This window comes from Trachypithecus francoisi, unplaced genomic scaffold, assembly GCF_009764315.1.
Source record: "Trachypithecus francoisi isolate TF-2019V2 unplaced genomic scaffold, Tfra_2.0 Lachesis_group11, whole genome shotgun sequence".
Lineage (NCBI taxonomy): Eukaryota > Metazoa > Chordata > Mammalia > Primates > Cercopithecidae > Trachypithecus > Trachypithecus francoisi.
Genome location: NW_022681456.1, coordinates 104,840,101 through 104,861,176, shown reverse-complemented (window position 1 = coordinate 104,861,176; position 21,076 = coordinate 104,840,101). Strand labels below are relative to the sequence as shown.

At 35.5% G+C, this 21,076-nt stretch overlaps 1 protein-coding gene across 2 annotated transcripts in view; it reads right to left on the bottom strand.

Moving 5' to 3' along the window:
* ITPR2 (inositol 1,4,5-trisphosphate receptor type 2) overlaps positions 1-21,076 on the bottom strand; it is a 493,382-nt gene that overhangs the window by 71,212 nt on the left and 401,094 nt on the right. For both annotated transcript variants that reach the window (XM_033222612.1, XM_033222613.1), the window contains 4 exons: positions 20,744-20,919; positions 10,117-10,281; positions 6,044-6,239; positions 2,039-2,131 (listed from right to left, as the gene is read on the bottom strand). In XM_033222612.1, the coding sequence (XP_033078503.1) occupies positions 2,039-2,131; positions 6,044-6,239; positions 10,117-10,281; positions 20,744-20,919 (630 nt within the window). The remainder of the gene's footprint in view (positions 1-2,038; positions 2,132-6,043; positions 6,240-10,116; positions 10,282-20,743; positions 20,920-21,076) is intronic.

The window sequence follows — 21,076 nt, the reverse complement described above, 5'->3', positions numbered from 1 at the left end:
ACATCATGTATCTGCGCTTTGGCAAAAAGTCTTTGATAAAGAGTCTCATGATATCATTTCAAAAAAGATAGAGAAACATGGGCTGAATGATATTAACAGTTTATTTAAGAGAGATTTCTACGCAACTGAAGAATTGTGCAAAATGCAACCCTGTCCATGTGAGAGCATGTTCTAGAGCTTAGCACTGCGCTGCTGTCCTATGCATTTCTGGCACCTTTAATGGAAATCTTCTAGAACAGAGGCTGGCAAAAAGAAAAAAATTTTCTGTAGCCAGATGGCAAATATCTTAGGCTTACATACAGTTTCCCTCACATATTTTTCTTGAAAAAATAAAAAATAAAAATTTTACAATCATTCTTAGCTCTAGGGCTGTATAAAACTAGGGCAAGTCATATTTTCCCATGGGACATAGTTTGCCATCTTCTGTGTAAGGGTGTGTCAAACTTGAGGACATGAGGGAGAATAAATATATTGCTTGACAGAATCAGGATCCATACAGACACCGTGAGGCTCATGGCACATTAGAACTGGAAGGGACCTGAAACCTAGAGATCATCTGGGCAAAGACCTCCTGATCTATTCACTGGTCAAACTGGGATATCCTGGGATTATGGGCTGGCAAAAATATATAGAAAAAAATGCATGGGCTTCTATTTGAAGTCCCAAACTCCTAATTATATGAGAACAGGGTAGCTGTTTATGACTTGACAGCTGAACCAGTGAAGGATGGCATTTTAGCCAACGGTCAGCCAAATATGGGTCAAGAGTGTGATGTGGTTCTAAACTCCAGTATCCAGAATAAGATAGCACCTTTCAACTGCTTGCCCTGGAGTGTCATGGCAGTAGTCACTGTTACAGTATGTGAGGAAGGCTGAAGAAATTGGAGGTGTTTAGACTGGAGGATGCAAATAACAGGATTTTACAAACTGCAGAGCACAATACTGCTATCCGAGTCAAGAATGAGCTGGTTCTTATTGTGAGCCTTGACTGGGAGAGCAGGCAGCAGGGGGGAGAAGTTCTGGTGACAGCTGCCCACAGTGCCTACGGCTGCTGGAACACTGGATGGAATGTATTCCAGGTGCTTAATTCTCTCTTTAGGTCAAAAAGCATAAAATATTTGCAGTAGAAGGGTCTATTCATTATTCCTCAAGCAATAGTCCAACATCTCAAGGAAAAGGACATTTAGGAAAGAAAGCACTATCACTATGACCAGACAAACAGTGTGGCCCCAGATGGAAACTGGGGAACTCCACACCTACACTATGCTTAACTCTTTCTTCCCTTATCTGTCGTAAGTCTAACTTTGCCCTCTGTAGATACAACACATCAACTCCTACTAAATCTGCTCCTTTTTGTATATGACCACCCTTGAGATATTTGAAGACATACACTCCCTAAATCTTTGCTGCTTCAGGAAACAGATCACTAACTTCTACAGTTCATTAAATATCACACATGCCATAGTTTCCAGACTGCCACATCCTATGAGATCAATTCATAGTTTAAAAAATTATTTTTGTATGTATGGTTCCATTTGATCCTGTGGAGGAAGGGAAAGTTTCATTCTCATTCTCTCTCTAGAAAGAGAGATAGGCAGGCAAGTCATCTGAACAAAGTCCAGGAAATTTGCACAATTTGTCCAAGACATAGAGCTATAGGGTGTCAGGTCTAGGATTACTACCAAGTCTTTTGAGTTATAAGCCCATGCTCTTCCCTATCCTGTGTTAAAGGCTACACAGCTAAAAGGGACTCAGTGTGGTTTGCAACATGGTAATAGAATCTTCAGCAGCACATACCACAGGGTAAATGTGCTGAATCCTCCCGAATAGAAACAACACAAGGGACAGGAGAGGGGTACAAAATGACCAATGTGGGAATCTTTTCTCCAGTTCAAATCATCTTGGTTCTTTTACCCTCTATTCTTCTATTTCAATCCATCATGAAATTTGTAGAGCAACTCCCTAAGATGTAATAATATTTACCAAATAAAACTTCAGAGATATCAAGTTCATACTGACCCAGAGTCCTTTATACAAACCTGTATTCGAAGCTGGAATTGTGGGTGAACAGTTCTCCTTGGCACATGCTTCCATCATGGTAGTTAAAGTCATGGTAGGCACTTGATGACTGCCTAAGAAAATACAAAGTAGTACATAATATAGAGTCAAATATGCACCTGATGAAAACTGAACCTACAGTTCTAAAGATATGTAAATTAAAGCCATTCATACTACAACTTAGCTGTGTTCCTAAAGTCCTAGGAAGTTAGTATGGAATTCTGAACACAGTTTTGCTTATTGAAGCAATTTTATAAATGGAGAATAGGTTCACAGCCCAACCTACTAAAAGCCTTTTATATCTTTTTTAAGTGGTTGAGATAAAGTAATAATACTGCAGACCTTTACAACCATGTGTAATAATGTTTCTATGGGCAAACTCATTCAGGGTTCTGACTTGGGATGCCAGGAACGTATTTCCCTCAATGCAGTTGGCAGTCCCTGAGCCCTAAGCCACTGGTCCCTACAGCTGAGGCAGGGACTGCTGCTGGTAGTGGTTCTAATGGTCAGGTACAGGCTCTAGGGAACTAAGGGCATCATATGCCTTGGGGAGCAAGAATCTTCTGCCAGATCTGTGTTCAGGATCTTCTGTTCTTCCATAGTCCCCAGGAATCCACCTGCTTCCTGGCTCACCACCTATTTTCCTGACCCAGAATAGAATAGAAAATAGGCACCCTCCTATTTGTATGAAACAATGTTTCATTTTTAAAAATGTTCTTGTTAGTAACAAATATGAAGTAAAGAGGTTCCTCTCAAACCTATTTTTCACGTAGAGCCATCAAGGGAAATCTTTATGATGGAGAGACAAGGGTGGGTCCAGTTGCAGCTACAAAGGTTGTAGCAGTATTGACAGGCATTTCCCAGCAATGCCACACCATGGGTACCCTGACTCTGACTCATCAGCTGAGGTGGGGTAGAAGTGGCAAAGGAAAGCTGGAGTTTGGAGGAAACATAAGGAGTCAGAGTGAGGCTGAGAGAGCTAGTGTCCTCCCCAGAAAGGGTCCACAGATTTACCTCCATCCCCTGAGGGTGGGCACATCCCCATTAACCCTAAGTTGAGGGTGGGTGGGTGTAGGGGGTCAGAAAGTGAGAGGAGAGGAGTATGCCCTGTGGCCATTCCCTTACTTAAAGCATTCCCTTACTTACTGAAGCATCCTGCTAGGCTCCACAGGCCCAGAGCTGAGGCTTGGGAGAACAACAGTCAACTAGAGGACATGGAGATAAATCTGTGGACCCTATAATTGAATGGAGACAGTGAAGTACAGATTTTTTTTAATGTAATACATCAGAGGAGGAAGAAGTGAATCCTAGGAGGGGGAAAAAAAAACAGAAAGCTTTTTGGAAAAGGGTCCATCTAAAGGAGTCATAGGACTTAGATTCATCAAGGTAAGACAGGGAGCAAAGGGGGTGATTCCAGGTGCAATTTGTCTGACAAAAGGCACAGAGGTCAACAAAGGCATGGACCAGCCAGAGTGAGCAGAGCTACCAGCCACTACTTTAAACCAAGAACCCCACATCCAATGCAGATCCAAAGGCTGTGAACCAATGAGAGACAGTGAGAGCTGTGGTTGGAATGAGTAATTTGGGCAAGCAGAAGAGAGGCTGCAGGTGGGGAAGCTACATGGCGGCTCCTGCAGAATTCTGGGTGAGTGGAAATGAAGGTGAGAAACAGAAGGGTGAGAAACAGGAGAGTGGCCCTAAAAATGGGGAAGAGGGACAGGTGTGGGTGAGAGAAACTGTCACCTCCACTTCTCAACAGATCCTTCTCTCCAAGTTCACAGACTTTTCTGACACCAATTTCCTGATCATTGCTCAAGTGGCAGCTATTTCATCTATCAAGCCAGATTCCTCTGGTCCTACAGGCAGGATCTGTGTTTCCAATGGCATTTGCCAATTACCCATCCTCTACTCTCACAGGACCCTGTGATGGCTTTACCATTCAGCTTTAGAACTCTCAACCTCTCCCCGTTCCTCCCACCAACTGGTTTTCTGATCTTTTCTTCTCATTCGCTAAAGAGTTGCATACTTCTTTCCAAATTTCACTGGCTACCCAGGGGCGTTCTCAATAATGTCACTCAATATACATAGTCAACTTTGCAAGTAAATAGTGCTCAATACATGAAAGAATAAACTTAGCTCTGTGTATCAATAGAGACAATATATGGCATTAGAAATGAAATTTAAAATATTATGAAAACAAGGGTGTTTTTCCTAGGGCATCATGTCATGTATAATCTCAACCTATGAAACACTCTTAATCTATGAATAATCAAGGGTTTAACTTTGTTAACTGTTCCCATATGCTGGGTTTTCATCGTATTTATAAAAGCTTATTTAACAGCATTCTATATGAAGGTACATATATTTTTAAAAAAGAGCTTGAAATTTCTGGTCTACTGTTGTCCATTTTGTAAAAAACAAAAAAAGAAAAAAGGCATTTCTCCAAGGAAAATATTTATATTCATAATACAATGATAACCAAGTTACTTTTTAAAGAGCATAAAATATTTACCACTTGATTCATAAGACAATAACTGCTGCACACATTTCAAATTCATAAATTATGATTCAGCTTTAGACTCAATCTGTACTGAGTTACTCAATGTCATCATGCCTCAAATCTAGTAAGTAATTAATGTAATTAATGTGGAGGTTTTGGGAAGCAGACAATCTATATATATACACACACACATACATAGAAACACAGGTCCCTATATTTATACCTGTAAAATTCTGGGAAAAGTAACATTTAAGGAAGAAGAACAAGAAAGACAGAAATAGAAAATATTTTATGTTCTTGTGAATAAAGAATAATACCTAGGTATAAAATTCAGGACAGTCTCAAGTTTAATAACTTCCAGTCCACATATATGATGTTTCCATTCTCTGCTTTGATGACTGAGACTTACTAATAGACTTAAATGCCATAATCTAAGAAAGATACTACCATATATCATCAATCTAGTAATTAAGAAATGTTTGTTATAGGCAAGAGAGAATACCATTTGCCAGGCATCACTAATTAAATCCTAGTTTTAAATTTAATGGCTTGAGGAGAAAGAGTGTCATATTTTGGTTTCCATTCTCTACAACCCATAGTCAACAGAATCACCCAGAGAAACCATTAGCAAAGTGCAGAACTATGATTTCCACCCAGCAAAGCAGGAGAGGAGGAAAAAGAATAATAAACGTTGGAAGCTTAACCAAAACAATACAAGGTAGGAAAGGGGGAAAAACACTTCAGAAAGCTCAATAAATAAAAAAATCAAAATAACACAGAGAGAATAAAGCCTAACACCACAGGAATCACACTGATCATAAATGAATGGTGTCTAACCAGTAGCAACAAAAATAAAGAGAGTACAAAAATTCTGAAAGTCACACACTGATAGATTTGGTCCATGAATCCCAATATTTTCAGCATGTCTTCTTTGTTTTGCTCAATATTTTAAGCAAATTTCTTATGATCTGGTGGTTTCAAATCAAAGCATTTATCATTTTCAATTATTTAAGTACAATATTATATACTATGATCAAACATGTATGGAATAATGATTGTGAATGATGCTAGCTGTTACTTTTGGGGAGACAGGGAAAAAGAGGAAGAAAAGATTTTAAAGTTATTATCCTGCACTGAAGTTGTTGACTATCTTTTGGATAGTGGGGGATGTCCTCAGCTTTATTGAAACTTTCTTACTGAGACTGAGCTGGGATGATGTTTCTCGTGTAAGTATTTCCCTGTACACACTGACAGCGAAGATACAGTCTAAGAGTACTTCACATTCCTGACTCTTAGTAGTAAACAAACATATTCTCAAAAGAATAAAAGAAAATGTTTCCTCCATTCGGGTTTATCTGTAAACATATTCTCAAAGGAATAAAATAAAACATTTCCTCCATTCAGGTTTATCTGTAACCCTGTTAACAAGCTACACACAAGTCATATCTGCCATCAGAGAAACCTCATTTAGTGGTAATAGCAATACCTATAACAGGAGTTCGGTTTTTCAGCCTATCAACTTCCATAGTGAAGTCATCCTTCAAAAAAAGGAACCCAATAATGGAAAACAGGTAGACGAGGATGAGAGCCAGGACTGCAGTTAGAATAATAGAGCGGCCATTTCGTGTGACACTTTTTATGACATTCAGCAGAGTCTCTTCTCTGTACACCAAATCAAAAAGCTACAAAGATAAAGAAAACACTAATAAGAAAAGAAGGCATTGGAGGAAAAGGTGAACAAACATAAATATAATTACAAATACAAATGCAAACCATTCTAGTTTATATATAAAGAAATAACCTAAACCACCTTAAAATGAACCAAAGTATTTATTTCTTCTCCAGCTAGAATATATTAATAAACTCTTTTTCTGTAAAGATACATCTAGCACAACATATAATGTGCATCTGTGGGTTTCATAACCAACATAATATCAATTTACTAAAACATTATAGAAATAGCTTAGTTTTACATTTGAATTCAGAAAAGTTATATTGTACTTTACCAACTTAGTCACTTATTCTTTATTTTTGGTCTTACTGATATTCTGCAGTTACTTCTGGAATATGTAAAATGGCATAAGTGAGAATGCTGAATTAGGTCCTCGTAAGTGATGAATAATTGAGAAATTCATTAAATGTATTATTTAATCAAGGGATTAGAGGTGAAATTGTAAGAACAGTTCCATGAGTCTGATGCAGTGGGAAAAGTATGAAATTTAAAAATATTTGGAAAATGCAAACATCCTTCTTTAGTAACAGGGTATAATGAGGGAAAAAAACCTATTACTTTAGTATATACTTGGAAATGGAAGTAGAAACAAAAATATATTATGTAATTTTGCTAATTGACTTTCTCTAATAGGTTACTACCTATTTTGTCTTCAGTAGTAGAAAATCTATGCATTAGTCAAGCTCTGTGTTTGCAATCTGCAGTAGACACTAAGGACAATTTAATTTATTGCTACATTATAAAGTTAAAATTATACATTAGAAAGTACATGTTTTATTATTAAAATCTGGTTAAACGCAATAAAATCACATTCACTTTTAGAAAGGTATAAATATCTGTTTGGAAATGAATAGTATTTTAAAAATTGGAATAATTGGAGTTTGTCTTCTATCTGTGGGCAGTAATTAGAGTTTCTGAACTGGCTGAAATGATCAATTATGTGTCATATACCCTTTCAGGGCCTTGTCTATTTTTTTTCTGAGTACTGAGGGTTATACAGTTACTGTCCAATTTAATTGTAGTCTTGCAAATAATTGCTGTCTAGATAATAACTTGTTTGCTCACCTTAGGAAACTGCTACTTTATGATGGTTAAATTTTTTTAAAGTCTATTTTGCTATCTATTTACCTCCTGGAAGGAGCAGTCAGCTTTAGAAATAAAGTCAATATTCTTCAGTACAGACAAATTAACTAATGCACATTCAACTTCCAAATTGCTGACACTGTGGCTTATTAAATTTATTTAAGCAGAAAGTTGACATAGTCGAGATTTTTCTTTAAGTTAATTCAGCAGAGGTTTAAAGGAAAAAAAACCTGGCAATGTGCTGTAGTTCAGCTCTAGAGAAAGTTTGTAGCTTTCAGAAGCTCCTGGGATGATTGTTAAAAATGCATATGCCTGGGTTCCATTCTAGGCCCATGGAATCAGAATCTTACAAAAGCTGTTGACATTGGGCAGGCTGATTGTTCTTTCCATTTATTTCTGAAAACAAAATCTAGAGTGTGGTTTTTATTATCCCGGATAAAGGACTGACAATTGTGGGTACAACAGGGAATTAATATTCAAATATTTTTTCAAATATAAAAAATCTTTAAAAATATGCTTACAGATGATTTTTGGTATTATGTATTACAATTTTCTTCTAGTACTCTAAACATCAAAATAGACTACATCCTTTACAGAACCAACCCAATAAGAACAAACTAGCATCAATACTGTAAGATTTGAAAGATAAAAGACCAGAGGAAAATACAATTAGAAAATGGGGTTAATAAAAACATAAACATGAGTACATCATTTCACATGTTTTTCATATTATCTGATATGGTTTAGCTCTGTGTCCCCACCCAAATTTCATCTCAAATTGTAATTGCCATGTGTCAGGGGAAGGACCTGGTTGGAAGTGACTGGATCATGGGGTGATTTCCCTCATGCTGTTCTTGAGATGGTGAGGGAGTTCTCTGGAGATCTGATGGTTTTTAAAGCGGCAGTTTCCCCTGTGCTCTCCTCTCTTTCTTTTGCCACCATGTAAGACATGCCTTGCTTCCCCTTCAACTTTCACCATGATTGTAAGTTTCCTGAGGCCTCCCCGGCCATGTGGAACTGTGAATCAATTAAAACTCTTTTGTTTATAAATTACTCGGTCTCAGGTAGTATCTTCATAGCAGTGTGAGAATGGACTAACACATTCTCTGTTTAATGGATCTTGATGTTCCTAGTCTCCCATACTATCCCTATCCATTTTATAAACAAGAAAGTTGAGCACAAAAGTATTATATATTCATCAAATCCTATACATTAAACGGGTATAGCTTTCTGTATGTCAATCATACTTCAGTAAAGTAGTTTAAAAATTACAGAATATTACATGTCAGTCAGGTAAAAGTGCTGGGTATAATAGGACTTTATATATCATAGACAGGTTAAAAAATGAACTTTTCTGGTGAATCAAGGCAAAAAGAATTCATTTAGATTGTTAGAACAGAAAAAATATCTACTAATGAATAATCTAACTTAACTGCCTATAAGTTTACATGAAAATACAATAGACAAATCTACTCTTCACTGTGGCTCTTTCAAATGTTTGAGGGTATATGGAAAATTGGCCTCATTTCAGTCTTGTCAAATGGGTATGCTAGATAACAGGGAGGCAGGAGGTGCTGGATTTGTCCCTCATGACTCAGGCAAATTTTTCAACAAAATGTTTTTAGATCTTTAACTTGTTTTCAGGGATCATCTCATTGGACAATGCTCTCCACTGCATGCCAACTATGAACTGGAAAGATAAATAAATTGTTCCTATGGCATCATGATGGTAAACCTGGTAGTGCTTTTTAAGTCTCAAAATATTATCACATATATGTATTGACTCCTCTCCTGGTTTATGGCTATAAACCAGTACATACGTAGGAAAGTAAATCAGAATTTGTTTAAAAAGCAACCTTTAGGCCAGGCGCGGTGGCTCAAGCCTGTAATCCCAGCACTTTGTGATCCGAGACGGACGGATCACAAGGTCAGGAGATCGAGACCATCCTGGCTAACACGGTGAAACCCCGTCTCTACTAAAAAGTACAAAAAACTAGCCGGGCGAGGTGGCGGGCGCCTGTAGTCCCAGCTACTCGGGAGGCTGAGGCAGGAGAATGGCGTGAACCGGGAGGCGGAGCTTGCAGTGAGCTGAGATCCGGCCACTGCACTCCAGCCTGGGCGACAGAGCGAGACTCCGTCTCAAAAAAAAAAAAAAAAAAAAAAAAAGCAACCTTTAGAAAAAAATCTGAAAGAGCTGCTTAATGAGTTAAATATATGTAGATAAGTTTAACAGCAATGACATATTAAACTGATAACTAAAAGACTGTTCTTAAAACAACTGTCTTTTTGTTATGATTTTTTTAAATTCCCCATTTTACTTACATGCCATTCTAAAGGTACGCACAATTTTTGATATTATAAATAAAATACAGTGATTTCAGTACCGAAGAAAATATACTCCTATTTTGTCTCCCACACTCTGTAGGAGAATCTTTAAATGTAAAGGGAAATATTAGTTGGCTGAAAGCAAAAGCAGCCCTTGTCATGTGAAGCCTGGGTCAAGAGGTGGGGTGACTGGTTGCTTCTCAGAGAGGAAATAAAGAACTCCACCACCTGTGTGGTTTCCCAAAGAAAAAAAGACTACGAATGATAATAATTCACGCTTTTCCTAGGAAATTCTAAAAATAACATAATTTGTCCTAAATGTCAGGCTTTGCTTAAAAAAAAATCAAAGGAAGAGGCATAAGAAGCAGCAGCATTGTGTACTTTTTCAGCAGTGATTGTCCACATAGCGATGTACTCACCAGGAAGCTATAGAAGAATTCATGGACAAAAAGGCCCAGCATGCAAACCAGGACATATGCCACGTGATAGAGAAAGGCCATATCCAGGATGACTGCTCGGTACCCACGGGTGAACGTGCCACGATTTCCAACAAAACTCACCAGAAATACAATTTTATTACAAAGCTAAAGGGAGGAAAGGATTAGAGATTACTGTCTTATTTATCCTGAAACTCACATGAATGAAAACTATTATTCATAAAGTCCATGACTTTTTGACATGGATGAAAGTATTATTCATTAAAATCTATGACTTTTTGACATGGATGAAAACTATTATTCATAAAGTCCATGACTTTTTTCATAATTTCGCATTTTATAGTTCTTCAGCATTGCTTACAAATTGGCAAGTAAACATTATACATGCAAAACTTGCATCCTTTGCAGCTTCAGGAAGAGAGAGAATGATAAGAGACTATGCAATCAAGACAGGTCTGGATTTAAATCTTGGCTCTTCCATTACTGTTGTATGACTTAGTTCATGCAGTTGAAGGACTTGATGGTTTATTCTGAAAAACTAGAATAAAAGAATTTCCACCTCATAGAACCCCTCAGATGATTAAATGATATAATACGTATGAAGTCCTTAATACAATGACTCCTAAAAATATTACTTTTATTATATTTTTATAGTAAATGTAATATGTAAAATGTTTTTATGATGCTGTAAATATAACAGAAAAATATATTTTCAGAAAATATCCAGAGATCTGTTCTTGATTTTGTGTTTTTATTCTGTACTTTGTCTACTGAGTAGTATTTTAAACAAGTAAGTGATTAAAACTATTTTTGCATTTAATTTACTTTATATACATAGAAAATATAAATATACTTACATACCTGAGTCAAAATAATGTATGTATATATTTTCTAAGCCCTATGTGTGATAATAACTCAATAAACATTTTGGAGTGTTTATTACGCTTCTGACCATGTACAGTATTTATATTCAAACCACATTTTATATTGCCTTTTGTGGCATAATTTTGGAATGTAGAAATTTATACTGAGATCCCTTGGCAATAACAACAATGTGTGTGCACTGATTTATAAACTTAGCACCATCTATTTAGTTCTAGAATCACTGCAGTAATTATAAACCAAAGAGCCAATTTTGTGTCTTAGTCATCAAGGAAAGAATTACAGATTTCAAGGGTTTACAGTTTGCTCTTCTTAATTGTTCCTAGTTCTTTAGGTTATCTAATGGAACCATATTTGTCCTTAAATGTCCAGTCCTAACTTTGGAAAAACAGGTTGCTCTTTGCAACATTGTTGATTTGTTCAATATATATTAACAAATGATGGAATGATTTTTAAATAACATAAGAAGGACCATAACACTTTGAAGTAGATGCAGAATTCGGGGGATTGGAAGACCTTTTCCTTTCCATTTCTGAAGTTCAAATCAATACAGATGAAGTGAGAAATGGGTTACTATTACATGTTTTGAAGAGCCAACCAAATTAACATAGAAACTAAAAAGGCCAAAACTTTCCTAAATTTCTCCCCTGCTGATTAAGCATCCTCTCAATAATCAATGTTATCACTTCATTCATGTCTTACTTCACTGTTTAGTGTTTCATCATCAATATTTTATGCTATTATTAAGGATAGCTGTAGCAGAATGGATGCCTTTATATTTTCAGCCCAAGAGTAGGTTTAATATTATAAGAATTTATTATTTTAAAACCCAGGAAATATATGAAAATGCTAATCTATATGACATATTTAACAATAAACACCCCTGCAAATGGTGAAAAAGTGTGTCCAGAAGAAGAATATTCAGTACTTAATTATTTAAATTGTTTTGAATGCCCATTATTATTTAAATTTGTACTATTTACCTTGATTCACCCACCAGAGTTCAATATGAAATAGAAATATTGTATAAAAATAAAATTAATAATTGGAGTCATGAATTTTCAGAAAGATGAATATGTTTAAGACACATTGTTTATATGATCTCTAATTCTCTAAATGAAATCATAAAAATGATGCAGAAAAACTATTTATAAGCTCCATATACTGAGGAAAAAAATACACTGAATTTAAATTATCAAAAAGAACAATACGTTTCATTTCTAAAATAATGCAAAAACAAGGCTACATTTCTTCCTAAAAGAGACTCCACCATTTTCACCTGAAAAATAAAGATTTGCCTTATTTGTTTTCAGGTTTTGGTTTTTGTTTTATTTTTAAACCTTGATCTAGAGCTTGACGAATAGATCCCTGTTCTCTTCACTAAGTCTTGATGTGGAGTAGAGTTGATACTGACAGTGACGTCTACTTATTTCTGCTGAGATCAAAAACAGGGAACTTGGTGTCCTTTTGTTTTAAAGTGTTCATGTGAATATGTGCAGGAATAAATGATTTGGGTGGGAAAGAAGTTGAATTGTGAATTCTCCTTTCTTCATGAAATTTACAAATTGTTTTCATACAGAATTTTCCATGAAAGCTTGGAATATTTATGCCAACAATGAGCAAATTGCTAAAACAGTCTTCCTTTTCATGTCATTAAAAAGTGGACATTGTCTAACCAGTCCTTCATTTGTCAATGCCATTATAGCAAGGGTCCATGTGGGTGACGAAAAGTGGATGGTGTGCCCAGGAAACTGGGCAAGATGGTCACAAGGCTCTTCTGAGCTGGTGCTAAGAGGTTCCTCATGTCAACACACAAATGTCAATTTGAAGGACCATAACTGTCCTATATATAAATATTTTCTTACTCTGTCTATTATTCAAAGCCATCCCTGATACAGTTTTTTTTGAGGATGAGGTGAATTGTGTGATGGTGGGGAAAGGGATGGAATTGAAACAGCATCAATGCAAGCTTTGGGACAGTTTTTGAAAAATGATAATACACCATCCAAATGATTTACCAATAGGTCTTCTGGAAAAAAAAAGCAAAATTAATGTTTGTTTAATTAATGTATACTAAAGTAAGTTCATTATATTTATTTAAATTTACTTAAATTATCTATTTGTGAATTATGAAATCATTACTAATTATTTATTAAACAACTAAATTACTAATTATTTACTAAATAATTAATATATGTAATTAATTTAGTTAACAATATAGTAATTAATTAGTAAATAATTTAACTAATTAAACTATAAAGTATATATGAAAATACTACTTATTTAACCAATAATGTAATGATTATTACTGAATAATAATAAAATGCTACTTTATTGAATAATTTAACTATTTAATTAATTAGATACTTTATTAGTTAAATAAGTTATTCAAGAAAGTAGTGTTTTCTTTTTTTTTTTTTTTTTTTTTTTTTTTTTCTTTTTTTATTATACTTTAAGTTCTAGGGTACATGTGCATGACGTTTATATCATGTATAACTCCCCAATGCAATCCCTCCCTCCTCCCCCCTCCCCATGATAGGCCCCAGTGTGTGATGTTCCCCTTCCCGAGTCCAAGTGATCTCATTGTTCAGTTCCCACCTATGAGTGAGAACATGCGGTGTTTGGTTTTCTCTTCTTGTGATAGTTTGCTAAGAATGATGGATTCCAGCTGCATCCATGTCCCTACAAAGGACGCAAACTCATCCTTTTTTATGGCTGCATAGTATTCCATGGTGTATATGTGCCACATTTTCTTAATCCAGTCTGTCACAGATGGACATTTGGGTTGATTCCAAGTCTTTGCTATTGTGAATAGTGCCGCAATAAACATACGTGTGCATGTGTCTTTGTAGTAGAGTAATTTATAATCCTTTGGGTATATACCCAGTAGTGGGATGGCTGGGTCATATGGTACATCTAGTTCTAGATCCTTGAGGAATCGCCATACTGTTTTCCATAATGGTTGAACTAGTTTACAATCCCACCAACAGTGTAAAAGTGTTCCTATTTCTCCACATCCTCTCCAACACCTGTTGTTTCCTGACTTCTTAATGATTGCCATTCTAACTGGTGTGAGATGGTATCTCATTGTGGTTTTGATTTGCATTTCTCTGATGGCGAGTGATGATGAGCATTTTTTCATGTGTCTGTTGGCTGTATGGATGTCTTCTTTTGAGAAATGTCTGTTCATATCCTTTCCCCACTTTTTGATGGGGTTGTTTGTTTTTTTCTTGTATATTTGTTTGAGTTCTTTGTAGATTCTGGATATTAGCCCTTTGTCAGATGAGTAGGTTGCAAAAATTTTCTCCCATTCTGTAGGTTGCCTGTTCACTCTGATGGTAGTTTCTTTTGCTGTGCAAAAGCTCTTTAGTTTAATTAGATCCCATGTGTCAATTTTTGCTTTTGCTGCCGTTGCTTTTGGTGTTTTAGACATGAAGTCCTTGCCCATGCCTATGTCCTGAATGGTACTACCTAGATTTTCTTCTAGGGTTTTTATGGTATTAGGTCTAACATTTAAGTCTCTGATCCATCTTGAATTAATTTTCGTATAAGGGGTAAGGAAAGGATCCAGTTTCAGCTTTCTACTTATGGCTAGCCAATTTTCCCAGCACCATTTATTAAATAGGGAATCCTTTCCCCATTTCTTGTTTTTGTCAGGTTGTCAAAGATCAGATGGCTGTAGATGTGTGGTATTATTTCTGAGGACTCTGTTCTGTTCCATTGGTCTATATCTCTGTTGTGGTACCAGTACCATGCTGTTTTGGTTACTGTAGCCTTGTAGTATAGTTTGAAGTCAGGTAGCGTGACGCCTCCAGCTTTGTCCTTTTGACTTAGGATTGTCTTGGCAATGCGGGCTCTTTTTTGGTTCCATATGAACTTTAAAGCCGTTTTTTTCCAATTCTGTGAAGAAACTCATTGGTAACTTGATGGGGATGGCATTGAATCTATAAATAACCTTGGGCAGTATGGCCATTTTCACGATATTGATTCTTCCTATCCATGAGCATGGTATGTTAGTGTTTTCATATATACTTTATAGTTATTGCTATGTCCTCAACTATTTAATTAATTAGATACTTTATTAGTTAAATAAGTTATTCAAGAAAGTAGTGTTTTCATATATACTTTATAGTTATTGCTATGTCTTTGCAGGACTTTTAACAGTACAGTATAGTGGAAAGACACTGAATTCGAAGGCGGGTCATCTGGTTCCAGTCTTGGCTCTGCCACTAATTTCTTGCTTTAGTAAATCCTCCTGGTGTCTATAGGACTTTGTTTTCTCATATCTAAAATGAAATGCCTAGAAGGGAATAATCCTTAAGCTCCCTCATAGCTGTAGAATTCTGTGTGATATCTTTTAAATGTTACTGTTTTACTTGATCAGACATTTATAGCTGCTTTAACTTTGTCTTTACCATATTCATTTGGTGTTATTTGGTACTCTGTCCCTGATCAAGAATTCTATCTCCATCTGACATTGTTCCTATGGGAAAACATGACCTATTTTTTAGGAATAAATTGTATAAGAAAAAGACTGTCTACTTATTTATTGAAAGGTAAAACTGAATTTATGATTTGCAACTCAATTACCATATTTTCATCAACCATGTAAGTTAAACTTCTTACTAAAAATGAGATGGTTTGATTCAAAAATCTCCATTTCAGGGGCATTATTACATCTAAGGCAGGATAAGGTTCTAAGATCAATGTGTAAGACAAAATTTGCATGCAGTCAAAATCACCCTGGACATCTCTTAAATTGCTGACAAAACAGAACAGTAAGCACAGGTCATGTAAATGGTAGTGTCTCTTACTAAATTCAGCTCATCCTACTTTAACCCCAGCACTGCAGCAGTTTTCTGTTTCTGCAACTAGAAGTAGTTAGGAGCATTCAGTGACCATATTATGTGAAAAACAGTGTGTGTGTGTCTGTGTGTGTGTGTGTGGAGAGAGAGAGACAGAGAGACAGACAGAGAGAGAGAGAGAGAGATAAAATGAAAGTTGTTTACTCCGAATATATCATTGAATTTGTGTAAGTTAAATGAACATACAGTGAAACTCAACCTCACAAATTAGCATTAACATGAGACCTCCCAGAAAGCTATCTACAGGTAAGTAACTAGGGACATTACCCTATTAAATTTGAACACAGTGGCTCATTGTTAGCAGACTAGCTATCTGCTAAGCTCCATTTGCTTCTCTCTGCAAATGGTGAGACCAAGTTATTAAATGAATTACACATTTCCAGGTACTATTAGAAAGGAAAAATCATTGTAGATAAGAAGTTTAGAAGATATTAAAAGATCTTTTTCTGATATTTTACTACATTGTTATTTATTTAAAAGTCTGAACAACAAAAATTAATGGAGTGGTTAAACAGATTATATAACACCCATATGACTGGAAATAACAGTTATTAAAACGAGATTTACATATAATTTTAAAGGTATGAAAAAATATTAAGTGACTCCAAATTTATATGTGTGCTTATATTTGTCAGAATAATATATTAATTTCCATTACCAACACCCAACAATGCAGTGCAGAGGGAAATCAACTAGACTGGGTTATAAGATGTGCTTTATAACTGAGAAAAAAACACTTGAATTTTTTGAAATATCTCAAATATTGAGATCACTTCTGTGACAAGGCAAACTAGTTGAAATCTAGACCAACTGCTAGTTTTAGAAATGAATAAAGACAATAAAAAAGAAGCCAGTACTAAGTGGTTGAGTAACATAACACAGGTTGAGGATTTTCCTCCCTCTTGATTCCTTTTCCAAAAATAAGACTTTCTGCATTGGCTTAACATTGTGAAAGACAGAATCCAGAAAAAAACTCCCCAAGAACCAAAATACAAATATTTTTACAATCAGAATAAGAATGTTTTACAATTAAAGGGTGCTTCATCTATTATTACAGATAGTTGGTAAACAGCTGCTATTGCTACTATTCTATCATTATCACCATTACTAATCTTTTCTAAATCTTTTCAACTCACCTTCTCAACAACCCAGTGAAGATAGATCAGGCTTTAGCATCTTCCCTTCACTAATGAGAAGAATGAAATTCAAAGTCTTGCTGATTTGCCTAAAGTCTAGAACTTGGATGGTCATTAAGGCAAAACGGTCAGGTAGATGTCTTCTTTTGTTTTTCTTATTTCTGATACCTATACTTTTAGCATTTATAGTTTCACCTCTTACACAATGCAAACTTTTAAGTGTAAATAAATTAATAAATGTACTAAAACTTAAGGTACAAAATATGACTAATTGATGTTTTCATGTATTTATTTCCTACCTCCTGGGTAATAATAAACCATAGATAGCTTTGTAGTGAACTTGTTTTTGGGTTTTTGTTTTCTCCTTTTTGAGATGGAGTCTTGCTCTGTTCCCCAGGCTGGAGTGCAATGGCATGATCTCGGCTCACTGCAACCTCCACCTCCTGGATTCAAGTGATTCTCCTGCCTCAGGCTCCTGAGCAGCTGGTATCACAGGCACAAGCCATCATGACCAGCTAATTTTTGTTTCGCTTTGTTTTGTTTTTGAAACAGAATCCCATTTTGTCACCCAGGCTGTAGTGCAGTGGCCTGATGTCAGGTCAGTGCAACCTCTACCTCCCGGATTTAAGTGATTCTCTGGCCTCAGCCTCCCGAGTAGCTGGGACTACAGGTACGCACCACCACACCATACTAATTTTTATATTTTTAGTAGAGACAGGGTTTCACGATGTTGGCCAGGTTGGTCACAAACTCGTGACCTTTCGTGATCCGCCCACCTCAGCCTCTCAAAGTGCTGGGATGACAGGCATCAGCCACTGTGCCCAGCAGTGAACTTGTTATGTTAAAAATGAAGGTAGATGATATTCGCTAAAACATTTTTATTTTATTTTTTGTTGAGATGAGGTCTCACTATGTTGACCACACAGGTCTCGAACTCCTGTCCTCAAGCAATCCTCCTGCCTCAGCCTCCCAAAGTATTGGGATTACAGGCATGAGCAATAGCACCCAACCTAAAACATTTTTATTAATCCACTTAATATTAAAATTATAGATAAAATTTTTTTCTATCTATATCTACAATATAAAAATGACAATTATTCCACTGAATGTGTTTGTCCCAAATTAAAGTTGATTTTTTTTTTTTTTTTTTTGGTCAAAATACTCTGAGCAGCCAGGCACAGTGGCTCATGCATGGAATCCCAGCACTTTGGGAGGCCAAGGCGGGTGGATCATGAGGTCAGAAGATCGAGACCATCCTGGCTAACACGGTGAAACCTTGTCTCCACTAAAAATACAAAAAAGTAGCCAGGCGTGGTGGCACGCACCTGTAGTCCCAGCTACTCAGGAGGCTGAGGCAGGAAAATTGTTTGAACTGGGAGGTGGAGGTTGCAGTGAGCCGAGATCACGCCACTGCACTCCAGCCTGGGCGACAGAGCGAGACTCTGTCTAAAAAACAAAAAAAAAAAATGCTCTGAGCTGGTAGACCATAATGTATCATTTGATTGTGCAAACAGATGTTCTATACTATGAAGGCCATTAGAGTCCCCAGATTTCTACAGTTAATAAGGGAGAGATGTGGCATATCTACATGTATATTCTTTCTCATAAATAAAGTGCAATATAAAACTTGCCTCTTCTATGAAGAGTCATTTGCAATTATTTTCACCAAACCTGGCAAAAGCTATCTTCTTATCCTCTCCCATGAGGGGGAAAAATACACCAAATGTCTTTGGTTTCCCCTAATAGACATTAGGATGTTATTCCTTATCTCTTTATATATTCTTGGTCCAAAAACAAAGGAAATGCAAATCGGTGAGTATGACACATCAGCTTCTGGATGGCAAGAACCATTTCCTTTATCGTCTTGGTATTTTTAGTGTCTATTATATAACAGAGGCCCAGTAAATGATTATTATTTTTGGCCCAACTCTAGCTATTATTTCACTTTGTCAGACTCAGATTTTTTTTTCACTTGGATTCATGTCTTCTTGAGGGCCAGTTACCAGTTTACAAATATTATTTGCTTCTTCAAATAATATAGTTCAATATGCAATGCATGTTTTTAAAGAAAAAAAAGTCAAACACATAGGCTTAGAAAAATTTAGACAAATTCATGAAGATTCTCTAATTTGCTTGTTTGGTAATATGTAAAATTAGCTTATTTCCAAGGCATTGAAAGTACATGTTCAGTTCATGTAAACACTTTCTGAATGTTTCAATGCCAGCTGTTAAAGCAGAGAAACATGGAGCTGGGAAGGAGTAAGGCAGGTAGGATTAAATTTATAAATGTAACAACTTCTCCCCTCAAGAAACTTACAGAATAATATATTTGGAATTTTACAAAATTATTTACTGATAGACTTCTTTGTAGGTGTAGTACACTTCCCTTCATTGACAATGACTGAGGATAATTGGCAATTTGGTTGCCTGAATGTTGTAGCTAATTGGGAGCTGCCAAATACATCACGTCTAATTTTTGAAGAATTGTAATAAAATAGAGGTCAGAAACACAGAAACATAGAATTGGCCATATTAGCTCAGCTTTATAATTCTTGAAAGTTTGGTTGACTATTTTATTTAATTCATTTTAATAAATAAATATAATAAATACATTTTATTAATTAAATATTTGCTAAATATTAAATAGTTATTAAATCTTTGCTAAATGTTAAATATTTATTACTAAATAAATATTTGCTATATATTTTATGTACAAGCCACTGTAAATATATAAGAATACAAAGATAATTGTTCACTCATTCATTCACTCACTCATTAACTTATTTATTTAGGAAACATTTACTGAGCACCTATAATGTTCTTGATATTGAATTATTAATCCTTAAATATAGTAAAATGTAGTAGGGGAGATTAGTCCTAATTACAGATACCAGAATATAGGACATTACATTGGAAACCCAGGAAAAGCTCAAAACTGCCTAGATATTCAACACATAGATTAGCAATACTTATTTTCTTACCTGGCCATTTGTTATTTCATCAGCCTGATGGTTTTACCTTTTAATATCCCTGGATGGCTGTGCCATGCATAACGTTGGCTAGTCCCTTCAAAATTGTATTTCTTGGGTAAAATTATTTCTATAAATGTATCACTTGTTTTTTGAACTACTACTACTCTGGTTTACTTATTCTAAACTCACCTAACTCAAGCTTAAAAATGTGCTTCCTTATTCTAATATTTCAAAATTTGGTTAAAAAAATGCAACATATCTGTGACTTTCATCAGTTTATAAAATTTGTTCACATAAAAAGAACCCAATTTAATACTTTCTCATATAGAAATCCTTTTTCTTAGGTCATTTGATGAAAGGTGCTCACTTTCAAAATTCTATTGAACATAATTTAATCTTTTTTGGATGATTTACGATGTCACTTTGGAATATTAACAATGGCTCGGTCATTTTTGTCAATAGCTGTGGGTACAGGATGCAGAATGCATTAAAATTGGACTGGATTAAATTGATGGCAGAACTGGGTCATTCCCCAAATGTTACTTTCTTAAATATAGCAATCCTTTACCTATCATTTTTTCTTTCACTCTAAATTAAATAAAAAAATGTACAAATCATGCTCTGGTTAATTTAGATTTATAATATATTAGAATTCACTATGCACACATGAATGAAAAGCATATAGTTATATTTTTATATTTCATACATTTTTAAACTAATTCTGTAATAGTACAAAGCTAAGTAAAGTACTTACATTAGCTGCACCAAGAAGTATTAAGGTAGGCCCAAGACCTATTGTGTATATTGATCTGAGCATTATTGATACAAGAAACGGCCGAATACCCACAGGCTTGGAGAAGAAAAACAGCATAGATGTGCAGATCGCAACTGCTATCCAAAGAAGAACCGAGAACAATGGAGAAAGTGTACCTGTAAAATGTGGAAGAAATGTATTGTTATTAAGAATAAAACTAAAAAATGCTAAAATATTTGCTGCTCTACTTTATATGCTATCATTAAGTCAAAGCCATAATCCACCAAATTTCAAAATGACCCCATGTACATTCTTCATATTTCAAAGAAATGT